This window comes from Moschus berezovskii, chromosome 27, assembly GCF_049115385.1.
Source record: "Moschus berezovskii isolate FMDL1 chromosome 27, NW_MosBer_1.0, whole genome shotgun sequence".
Lineage (NCBI taxonomy): Eukaryota > Metazoa > Chordata > Mammalia > Artiodactyla > Moschidae > Moschus > Moschus berezovskii.
The window spans coordinates 13,871,528-13,884,128 of record NC_142486.1 but is presented as its reverse complement, the minus strand read 5'-3'; the positions used below and the strand labels follow the sequence as shown (position 1 = coordinate 13,884,128).

Here is a 12,601-nt window from a genome sequence, read left to right as displayed (position 1 = left end):
CAGAATGATCTGTGATAGGGCAAGTCAACAGAATTTACCCAACCTGAATAGCAGAGAGAATAAACTCCAAATAGGATAGAACCAAGGAAATCCACATGAAGATACCTTACAATTAATGATCTGAAAGCTAAAGAAGAAAAAGATCTTGAAAGATGCTAGAGACAACAGTGAACTAACATCAGTTTGACATCACATCTCTCATTTGAAATCATGGAGGCCAGAGAGAAGTGGCTCATGTTGTTCAAGTGTTGAAAGAAAATACCTGTCAATCATGATTTCTGTGTCTGGCAAAACTATCCTGCAAAATGAAGATTAACTAAACACATTATCAGATTAAAAAAAAACTGTTTCTAGCAAATCTGCCTTAAAGATCAGTTAAAGAAGCTATTCAAACCTAATGAAGTGGTGAAAGAAAGATTCTTTTTTTTTTTAATTTTTATTTCTAAAAAAGAATTTTATTAAAAAAGCACAAATGCAAAGAAATGAACAGAGGAAAATTTATGCGTCGAACCTGGACTGGTCACTTATGATAATATACATGCTGCAATTCCATTCTCTCCAATCATTCCACCTTCACCCTCTCCCACAGAGTCCCAAAGACTGTTCTAAATGCCTATGTCTCTTTTGCAGTCTCTTATACAGGGTTCAGGTTACCATTTTTCTAAATTCCGTATATATGCGTTAATATACGGTATTGATGTTCTTCTTTCTGGCTTACTTCACTCTGTATAATTGGCTCCAATTTCATCCACCTCATTAAAACTGATTCAAATGCATTCTTTTTGATGGCTGAGAAATACTCCATTTGTATATGTACCAAAGCTTTCTTATCCATTCATCTGCAGATGGACATCTAGGTTGCTTCCATGTCCTGGCTATTATAAACAGTGCTGCAATGAACATTGGAGTACATGTGTCTCTTTCAATTCTGGTTTCCTCGGTGTGTATGCCCAGGAGTGCGATCGCTGGATCATATGGCAGTTCTATTTCCAGTTTTCTGAGGAATCTCCACACTGTTCTCCATAGTGGCTGTACTAGTTTGCATTCCCACCAACAGTGTAAGAGGGTTCCCTTCTCTCCACACCCTCTCCAGCACTTATTGCATGTAGACTTTTGGATAGCAGCCATTCTGGCTGGTGTGAAATGGTATCTCATTGTGGTTTTGATTTGCATTTCTCTGATGATGAGGGATGTTGAGCATTTTTTCATGTGTTTATTAGCCATCTTTATGTCTTCTTTGGAGAAATGTCTGTTTAGTTCTTTGGCCCATTTTTTGATTGGGTCACTTAGTTTTCTGGAATTAAGCTGCAGGAGCTGCTTGTATAATTTGGAGATTAATCCTTTATCAGTTGTTTCATTTGCTATTATTTTCTCCCATTCTGAAGGCTGTCTTCTCACCTTGCTTAGAGTTTCCTTTGCTGTGCAGAAGCTTTTGATTTTAATTAGGTCCCATTTGTTTATTTTTGCTTTTATTTCCAATATTCTGGGAGGTGGGTCTTGGAGGATCCTGCTGTGATTTATGTCGGAGAGTGTTTTGCCTACGTTCTCCTCTAGGAGTTTTATAGTTTCTGGTCTTACATTTAGATCTTTAGTCCATTTTGAGTTTATTTTGGTGTATGGTGTTAGGAAGTGTTCTAGTTTCATTCTTTTACAAGTGGCTGACCAGTTTTCCCAGCACCACTTGTTAAAGAGACTGTCTTTTCTCCATTTTATATTCTTGCCTCCTTTGTCGAAGATAAGGTGTCCATAGGAGCGTGGGTTTATCTCTGGGCTTTCTATTTTGTTCCATTGATCTATATTTCTGTCTTTATGCCAGTACCATACTGTCTTGATGACTGTGGCTTTGTAATAGAGCCTGAAGTCCGGCAGGTTAATTCCCCCAGTTCCATTCTTCTTCCTCAAGATTGCTTTGGCTATTCGAGGTTTTTTGTATTTCCATACAAATTGTGAGATTATTTGTTCTAGTTCTGTGAAAAATATTGTTGGTAGCTTGATAGGGATTGCATTGAATGTATAAATTACTTTGGGTAGTATACTTATTTTTACAATATTTATTCTTCCAATCCACGAACATGGTATATTTCTCCATTTATTCGTGTCCTCTTTGATTACTTTCACTAGTGTTTTATAGTTTTCTATGTACAAGTCTTTTGTTTCCTTAGGTAGATATATTCCTAAGTATTTAATTGTTTTCATTGCAACAGTGAATGGAATAGTTTCCTTAATTTCTCTTTCTATTTTCTCATTATTAGTGTATAGGAATGCAAGGGATTTCTGTGTGTTGATTTTATATCCTGCAACTTTGCTGTAATCATTGATTAGCTCTAGTAGTTTTCTGGTAGAGTCTTTAGGGTTTTCTGTGTAGAGGATCATGTCATCAGCGAACAGTGAAAGCTTTACTTCTTCTTTTCCAATTTGTATTCCTTTTATGTCTTTTTCTGCTCTGATTGCTGTGGCCAAAACTTCCAGAACTATGTTGAATAGTAGTGGTGAGAGTGGGCACCCTTGTCTTGTTCCTGACTTTAGGGGAAATGCTTTCAGTTTTTCACCATTGAGGATAATGTTTGCTGTGGGTTTGTCATATATAGCTTTTATTATGTTGAGGTATGTCCCTTCAATTCCCACTTTCTGGAGAGTTTTTATCAAAAATGGATGTTGAATTTTATCGAAGGCTTTCTCTGCATCTATTGAGATAATCATATGATTTTTATTTTTCAGTTTGTTAATGTGGTGTATTACGTTGATTGATTTGCGTATATTGAAGAATCCTTGCATTCCTGGGATAAAGCCCACTTGGTCATGATGTATGATCTTCTTAATGTGTTGTTGGATTCTGATTGCTAGAATTTTGTTAAGGATTTTTGTATCTATGTTCATCAGTGATATTGGCCTATAGTTTTCTTTTTTTGTGGGGTCTTTACCAGGTTTTGGGATTAGGGTGATGGTGGCCTCATAGAATGAGTTTGGAAGTTTCCCTTCCTCAGCTATTTTCTGGAAGAGTTTGAGTAGAATAGGTGTTAGCTCTTCTCTAAATTTTTGGTAGAATTCAGCTGTGAAGCCGTCTGGACCTGGGCTTTTGTTTGCTGGGAGATTTTTGATTACAGTTTCAATTTCCGTGCTTGTGATGGGTTTGTTCAGATTTTCTATTTCTTCCTGGTTCAGTTTTGGAAAGTTGTGCTTTTCTAGGAATTTGTCCATTTCTTCCAGGTTATTCATTTTATTGCCATATAATTGCTGATAGTATTCTCTAATAATCCTTTGTATTTCTGTGTTGTCAGTTGTGATCTCTCCATTTTCATTTCTAATTTTATTGATTTGGTTCTTCTCCCTTTGTTTCTTGATGAGTCTGGCTAGTGGTTTGTCAATTTTATTCACCTTCTCAAAGAACCAGCTTTTGGCTTTGTTGATTTTTGCTATGGTCTCTTTTGTTTCTTTTGCATTTATCTCTGCCCTAATTTTTATGATTTCTTTCCTTCTACTGACCCTGGGGTTCTTCATTTCTTCCTTTTCTAGTTGCTTTAGATGTAGAGTTAGGTTATTTAGTTGACTTTTTTCTTGTTTCTTGAGGTATGCCTGTATTGTTATGAACTTCCCCCTTAGCACTGCTTTTACAGTGTCCCAGAGGTTTTGGGTTGTTGTGTTTTCATTTTCATTCATTTCTATGCATATTTTGATGTCTCTTTTGATTTCTTCTATGATTAGTTCATTATTCAGCAGCGTGTTGTTCATTCTCCATATGTTGGCACTTTTAACAGTTATTCTCCTGTAATTGAGATCTAATCTTACTGCATTGTGGTCAGAAAAGATGCTTGGAATGATTTCAATTTTTTTGAATTTACCCAGGCTAGATTTATGGCCCAGGATGTGATCTATCCTGGAAAAGGTTCCGTGTGCGCTTGAGAAAAAGGTGAAATTCATTGTTTTGGGGTGAAATGTCCTATAGATATCTATTAGGTCTAACTGTTCTATTATATCATTTAAAGATTGTGTTTCCTTGTTAATTTTCTGTTTAGTTGATCTATCCATAGATGTAAGTGGGGTGTTAAAATCTCCCACTATTATTGTGTTATTGTTAATTTCCCCTTTCATACTTGTTAGTAATTGTCTTACATATTGCGGTGCTCCTATGTTAGGTGCATAAATATTTATAATTGTTATATCTTCTTCTTGGATTGATCCTTTGATCATTATGTAGTTTCCTTCTTTGTCTCGTTTCACAGCCTTTGTTTTAAAGTCTATTTTATCTGATATGAGTATTGCTACTCCTGCTTTCTTTTGGTCTCTATTTGCATGGACTATCTTTTTCCAGCCCTTCACTTTCAGTCTGTATGCGTCCCTCGTTTTGAGGTGGGTCTCTTGTAGACAACATATATGGGGGTTTTGTTTTTGTATCCATTCAGCCAGCCTTTGTCTTTTGGTTGGGGCATTCAACCCATTTACATTTAAGGTAATTATTGAAAAGTAGGATCCTGTAGCCATTTTCTTTATTGCTTTGGGTTCAAGTTTATACACTCTTTCTGTGATTCCTGTCTATAGAAGATCCTTTAGCATTTGTTGGAGAGCTGGTTTGGTGATGCTGAATTCCCTCAGCTTTTGCTTGTCTGTAAAGCTTTTGATTTCTCCTTCATATTTGAATGAGATCCTTGCTGGGTATAGTAATCTGGGCTGTAGGTTATTTTCTTTCATCACTTTAAGTATATCTTGCCACTCCCTTCTGGCCTGAAGAGTTTCTGTTGAAAGATCAGCTGTTATCCTTGTGGGAATCCCCTTGAGTGTTATTTGCTGCTTTTCCCTTGCTGCTTTTAAGATTTGTTCTTTGTGTTTGATCTTTGTTAATTTGATTAATATGTGTCTTGGAGTATTTCGCCTTGGGTTTATCCTGTTGGGGACTCTCGGGGTTTCTTGGACTTGGGTGATTATTTCTTTCCCTATTTTAGGGAAGTTTTCAACTATGATCTCCTCAAGTATTCTCTCATGGTCTTTCTTTTTGTCTTCTTATTCTGGGACTCCTATGATTCGAATGTTGGAGCGTTTAACATTGTCCCAGAGGTCTCTAATATTGTCCTCATTTCTTTTAATTCGTTTTTCTTTTTTCCTCTCTGTTTCATTTATTTCTACAATTCTATCTTCTAGTTTGCTTATCCTGTCTTCTGCCTCTGTTATTCTACTGTTTGTTCCCTCCAGAGTGTTTCTGATCTCATCTATTGCATTATTCATTGTATATTGACTCTTTTTTATTTCCTCTAAGTCCTTATTAAATCTTTCTTCCATCTTCTCAATCCTTTTCTCCAGGTTATTTATCTGTAACTCCATTTTACTTTCAAGACTTTGAATCATTTTCACCATCAAAATTCGAAATTCTTTATCAGGTAGATTCCCTATATCTTCTTCTTTTGTTTGTGTTGGTGGGCAATTATCTTGTTCCTTTACTTGCTGGGTATTTCTCTGCCTCTTCATCTTGCTTATATTGCTTTGCTTGGGGTGTCCTTTCCCTCTTCTTGCAGTTTGTGGAGTTCTCTTTATTATGTAGTTTCTTCGCTGTGTGTGGGGTTGGACAGGTGACTTGTCCGGGTTCCCTGGTTAGGGAAGCATGTGTCGGTGTTCCGGTGGGTGGAGCTGGATTTCTTCTCTTTCCTTTAGAAGACAATGGGCTATTTTTCTGGGAGCCTGATGTCCTCTGCCAGTATTCAGAAGTTGTTTTGTGGACTTTACTCCACGTTCAAATGTTCTTTTGACGAATTTGTGGGGATGAAAGTGGTCTCGCCGTCTTGTTCCTTCCTCCCCAGAACACTGGACTCTTATATTCCACTTGGTTGTGGAGTATCTCTTCCCAGCTGCTCCAGCAAGGCGCAGCCGCTGTACCTTACCCTGGACGAGGGGTATCTCCCCAAGGCCGCCCCTCCTGCTTTGAATGTGGATCAGCTCCTCTCGGCCCTCCGGTGCCCAAGCAGCCACCGCCTCCTGGACGTGGTACAGCTCCTCCCGGCCACCGCCCCAACCCTGGGTGCGGGGCAGCTCCTCTCAGCCACGATTCTGCACGTGGTCGGTTGCGCCGGGAGCCGGGCGTCTCTCGCGTCTGCGCCGCCGGGAGCCGGGCGTCTCTCGCGTCTGCGCCGCCGGGAGCCGGGCGTCTCTCCGAAAGAAAGATTCTTAAAGTATGAGAAAGCAAAGCAGAATGATGAAAAGAGCAGAAATATGAGTACATAAAATAGATGATCATTTTCCTCATAATTTTTATAATCATATTTGATGATTGAAGCAGAATATTTTAAAAAATTTATTTTTATTTGGCTACACTGGTCTTAGTTGCAGCAGGTGGGATCTTTAGTCTTTGTTGCAGCATACAGAACCTCTAGTTAAGGCATGCAAACTCTTAGTTGCAGCATGTGGGATCTAGTTACCTGACCAGGGATCGAACCTGGGTCCCCTGCACTGGGAGCTTGGAGTCTTAGCCACTGGGCCACCAGGGAAGTCCTGAAACAAAAATTTTAACACCATGTGATACTCAGGACAATGATATATAATTTAAAAGAGAAAATTAAAGGGATCGGAACAGAAGTGATGTTTCCACACTTCACTTGAAGCTGGTAAAATTTTTTTTACTAGTAGACTCGGTGGGTCATGTATGTATATTTTTATACTCAGAACAACCACTTCAAACACTATCTCAGTGAAAGTCACTCAGTTGTGTCCGACTCTTGCGACCCCGTGGACTATAGCCTGCCAGGCTCCTCTGTCCATGGGATTCTCCAGGCAAGAATAGAATGGGTTGCCGTTTCCTTCTTCAGGGGATCTTCCCGACCCAGGAATCAAACCCGAGTCTCCAGCATTGCAGGCAGATTGTTTACCGACTGTGCTTTGAGGGAAGAGCTATGAGGAAAGCCCACAAACACTATACATAGAGAGAAAATCAAAAACAAAAAATAAAGATGGAATCCTAAAAATGTTTAAGTAATCTGCAGGAAGTCAAAAGAATAATAGGAATGAGAATCAGAGGGAATAAGCAGGAGAGAAATAATAAAGTGGTAGGCTATTTTAGTGCATAAGTAATTACTTTAAATGTAAATATTCTAAATATATCAATCAAATGATAAAGATTGGCAGAGCAGATTTAAAAAATGACCCAAATATAGGATGTTTACAAGAAATTTACATCAAATTCAATGACATAGGTAGGTTGAGTAAAATGATGAGTGAGTCAGTAGAAGTTAGTTGACATATAAGGAACATACCGCCCAGCAATAGCAGAATATTCATTTCTTACAAATGCTTATGGAACCTCACCAAGATAGACCATGTTCTAGGCTATAGAACAAACCTCAGCAGATTTAAAACTATTAAAATCATGCAGAGTGTATTCTGTGATCATAATGGAATCAAACTAGAAATCAATAATAAAAAGGAAAATCTCTATAAATATGTGGAAATTAAGCAACATATTTCTAAATAAACCTTGGGCCAAAGAGGAGGTCTCAAAGGAAATGAAAAAATACGTGGAACTGAATGATAATAAAAAAATTTGTATATGATGCGGCTCAGGCAGTGCTCAGAAATTTCCAGCAATGTATGCTTATGTTAGAAATGAGGAAAAGTGTCAAATCAGAAACCAATGAAAATCTAAGTGAGTGTAAATAAAAATCTAAATGTAAATCTAAATAAATGTTTATGGTTTGGAAGACTCAATAGAATAAAACATCAGTTTTGCCCAAATTGATGCAAATTTAATAGGTTTAATGCAATTCCTATTAAAAGTCCCAGGAAGGATTTTGTAGAAGTAGACAACTTATCATAAAATTTATAAGGAAAGGCATGGGAATGTAAAATAGCTTGAACAGTATTGTGGAAAAACAAAATGGGAGGAATCATATGTCCTGATATTATAGCTTACTAATTGCTATAGTAATCAAGAACACATGGTGTTAGTAGAGGGATGGATATATATATATAGATCAATAGACCAGAATGGAGGGCCCAAAAATAAACTCACAAATACGCTTAACTGATTTTTTACAGAGGTTCAAAAGCAATTTCTTGGAGAAAGGATAACCTTTCCAACTAATGGCGCTGCGACAACCAGCACCATCCACAGGCAAAAAACCAAAAAAACCACTGCACACGCACACACACAGACACACACACATTTTGAGTTACATAGATCAAGACCTAAAATCTAAAGTATGAAACTATAAAACTCAAAGAAAACAGTTTTAAAGAAAAATGTGCCGTCCTCCTCACATGTGTCCATCCCTTTATCCTTTCAGCCCTTCAGTATTCGGTTTGGATACCTCACCTCTGAGGAGTTCTCACTGATCCTGGAAGGCTGGGCTGATCATCTGTCCCAGGGGCTCCAGTAACAGCATGCTGGATGTTTGTCTTTTCTCTGCTTGCCCAACATCTGAGTCTTTTCACGTTTGGGAAATTTCTCATCAAATGGGCTTTGTTTGGTGTGAGGGCCCACCACCTGCTATAGAAGCTAAGGATGACAGATACTGTTTCCTGGTACCATGTCCTAGAACTTGGGTATAAAATTGTCATCTAGGATAGTCATTCTTTTCAGCCGGAGACTTTGAGTATGGGGTGAGTGAAGGAAAGAAACTGGGACACGGAGAACTCATTCTTGTGCTGGTGGCAGCAGCCATCTGCAGTTCACGGGTGGTGCTGCTGATGGTATCGGGAGAGGGGGCTTGGTGTCTCTAGTATATAGCTTCTGGGGGATCGAGTGGTGGTCCTGCTGCTGGCTTTCCTTCATTCTTGCCTTTATAATGGATCATTGAGCTGTGAGATCCTTTCAATAAATTCTTTTTTCTTTATCCAGACTCCGTTTCTGTTGCTTGTAGAAGAACCTTAACTGATTTAATCAGATTATCATAATAGTATTGCATATTTTTTTGCTTACTTGCCATTTCCTCCAACTAGTCCCTCCATGGGTAGGGGCTCTGTCTTATTAGTCATCGTACATTCAGCACACAGTATGCTTGAAGTACATTAACTGATTGGTAAATAATGAATGAAACACGCAGGTCTTCAACTTTGTTTCTCCATTGCCATAATATTTAGTGGTAATTACTCTGTAACTTTTGCATATGGGGGACATTGTAGTTTTCAGGGCTACTTTGGAACATGTGAATGTTTTGTTTGCCTTCTTGAATATTTTCTTGGGAACTTGGAAGAGCGTTTGTAGAAACAGTTATCCTGAACAGCATTTTCCCTTCACTCCTTTTTTTTTTTTAAAGTGAAAGGACTAAGTGAAATGGACAGGGGAACCTCTTTTATCAGGACAAAAGATAAGACTTTTTGGTCAACTGACATAGTAATAAGCTGGTAGATTTTATGTGGGCAGCATTGTAATATCATTACACTGATATATGACGTACACTGATCCATATGTATAAAGGCTTGCCAGCTATGTTTCCTCGTTTGTTGTTCCTATTGTTAATTCCATAGTATTTCAGTCACTTAGCTCAAAATCTCAGTTATCTTGGACAACTTCCTCTGTTTGTCCCTCTAATTGGGACCATACCTCTTCAGTTCCCTTTGCCTTTCCTCCGCCAACGTTAGAGCAAAGTCACCAGGTCCTTTCTTGCATAACCTCCTTACAGGTTTCACTTTTTATTGAATCAAGCCCATCTAACACAGATCTCCTGGATGGATCTTTCTAATGGTTACCGCAAGAAGCTCCATGGTATCTTGTGATCCCAGCCTTGAGCTGATCTGCAGTATTTCTTCAAGTTACCATTCTTATGGTGGTTTTACCAATCACATGGTGTTCTTTTCTGAAATAATTTCTTGTATACATGCTGCTTGTCCCCTCAACAGTCTCAACTCCCCTCTATGTTCAAATTCGACCATTGGGTTGATATAGAATGTGCTCCAGGTTTCATTCCTTTACTTACCCTCCTTATTCAATGTGGAGATAACTCTTTCAGGTGAATGCTACTTCCCTCTTTTCTGGGAGCCTTATTTCTCCTTTGGCATTATATATTATTGTACTAATATTTGAGTCAGGTGAATGGATTTGAAAATGAAAGTATCCATGGTCCTCCCTGTGGAGCTTTCAAAATTAATGAATCATAGGTTTATCTCATTAGGGTTTGGAAAACCCGGAGCACTATTAAAACACAAACACCATCAAAACAATCTAATGCTATAATGTTAGTTTTCTGTTTCATGCAGATACTGGAAGGGGTATTTATACTCCTGAAACACTTGGTTTCTTCTTTAAAATGATGCCCTGGTATTTTGTTTCCTCGCTTTGAGGATCTTATTCAAATTATCGTTTGTTTTTTATATTCACAGTCCATGCTCCGAGGGAGAGGAGGTTGCTATAAACATACATTCTATGGCATTGAAAGCCATCGTTGCATGGAAACTACTCCGAGCCTGGCATGTGCAAATAAATGTGTCTTCTGTTGGCGGTAAGTAAAAATGAATGGCCATGGTGATCAAATATGTAACGTTGTGCTGAGGCTGAAAAATCCTAGGAGTTTATTATGCTCTCTGTTAACCTGTTCCTTCCTATTTTGATAGTGGTGTCATTAGCTATTCAGGGTGTAGATTGCTTTAGATTGAAAATCTCTACTTTCTCTAACTCACTATATCTGTTTATATAGCTAATTCAATTGATTGTATTTTAGGTTCTCATTATTTCATCCTTTTTTAAAAAAAAAGTTTCCTTGAATCATAAAAGTAATCTAGACTTACATAGAAAATTTTAAAAACCATTAAAAATTATAAAGAAAAGCAACAATTCAAGCATCCAGGGAAAACATTTTTAATGCTTTGTAGTATTTGCTTTCAGTTTTGTTTTTCTCCCAAAGTCTTTCATTTTTAAAAATACAGCTGAGACCTTTTTCTACTTTCTGTTTTATATCCTGCTTTTATTTTTTAAATATAAGACTCTTTGTCATTAGAATTTTATATACATAAGTTTTTTATTTTGAAACAATTTTAGTTTACAGAAGATTTCCAAAGAAATTTTCCAGCTTAATGTTCAGACCTTACGTAACCATGGAACAACTATCAAAATCAAGAAATTAACATTGATGCAGTATTATTAATCAAATTGGAAACTGACTTTCATTGGTTTTCCCACTAGATTAAATTCAGGATCCTACATCAAATTTAGGTTTTAGGTGTCATGTCTCTTTAGTTATCTCCAGTTCTTTAGTCTTTCCTTGTCTATCATGACCTTTATACTTTTGAAGAGTATTCAGTTCAGTTCAGTCGCTCAGTCGTGTCCGACTCTTTGCGACCCCATGAACCACAGCACGCCAGGGCTCCCTGTCCATCACCAACTCCCGGAGTTCACTCATACTCATGTCCATTGAGTCGGTGATGCCATCCAGCCATCTCATTCTCTGCCGTCCCCTTCTCCTCCTGCCCCCAATCCCTCCCAGCATCAGAGTCTTTTCTAGTGAGTCAACTCGTTGCATGAGGTGGCCAAAGTATTGAAGTTTCAGCTTTAGCATCAGACCTTCCAATGAACACCCAGGATTGATCTCCTTTAAAATGGACTGGTTGGATCTCCTTGCAGTCCAAGAGTATTAGTTAGGTATATTTGGATTTTGGGACAAAAACCCATAGAAGTGATGTAACCTCTTAGCATGTCATATTAGGGAGTACTTCTAACTTTTATTATGGATATGTTTTGAACAAAAATAGAGTGAATAGTGTAATGAATCTCTGTGTACATTTGTTAACACATTTCCAGTCATGTTCCATTTACCTACCCTAGTTCTCACTATTTCGATGCAAATCTCAGCCATTGTTGTTTTATCTTATACCTACTTTGATTGACAGATAATATTAAAAGTCCTAAAAAAAGAATCTAGTATCATCATCCCATCATAAGTTCTTTTACATGGTTTCCCTTTTCTAGTTATCTAGGGATATAGTAAAAAAACAAAAACTGAAAAATATCTTTTCAGACATTCTGTTAAATCATTGGTTCTCACCTGGGGCAAAATTTCTATTTTTCATCCCGAGGGGAAACTTAGGGCATTGGACCATGTCTGGAGGGAGGTGCTACTGGCATCTAGTGGGTAGGGGCCAGGGATGCTCTTACACACCCTATAACACATAGGACAGCCCTCCAGGGCAAAGAGTTATCGAGTTCAAAATGTCAGTTGTGCTGAGGTTGAAAAGTCCTGTGTGCAGTGGTCTAGGGATGTGTAGCATAAGAGCTTCACAACAGTATATTTGCTATTTCTATTATATATCTTGGATGCTATTGGCATAAATTTTACTTTTATATAAGCTGTAAACACAGTATATCAGTACTCTGTTTTAGTTGTACTGTCAGTTGTTTTTAGAGTAATTAAAAAGAAAAATAAACTTTATTTTTCCATGTTTTTTTCTTTTTTCAGCACTCATCATTTCTTTGAGTAATCTAAGTTACTATCTGGTGTCTATTTCTTTTGCCTGAATGATTCCCTTTAATATATTCTGTAGTATAGGTTTGCCAACAAGGAAAGCTCTCAGATTTTTGTCTGCAAAATTCTTTCTTACTCCATTTTTGGAAAGATATTTGCACTGGGTATAGAATTCTGAGTTGACAAGTTTATTTCCTTTAAGCATTCTTTCAGTTGTCATTATAGTTTCA

General features: G+C 37.7%; 1 protein-coding gene across 1 annotated transcript in view; it reads left to right on the top strand.

The window, feature by feature from the left end:
- LOC129545594 (S-adenosyl-L-methionine-dependent tRNA 4-demethylwyosine synthase TYW1) overlaps positions 1 to 12,601 on the top strand; it is a 154,500-nt gene that overhangs the window by 39,817 nt on the left and 102,082 nt on the right. The window contains exon 10 of the mRNA XM_055409981.2: positions 10,297 to 10,415. Coding sequence (XP_055265956.2) covers positions 10,297 to 10,415 — 119 coding nt within the window. The remainder of the gene's footprint in view (positions 1 to 10,296; positions 10,416 to 12,601) is intronic.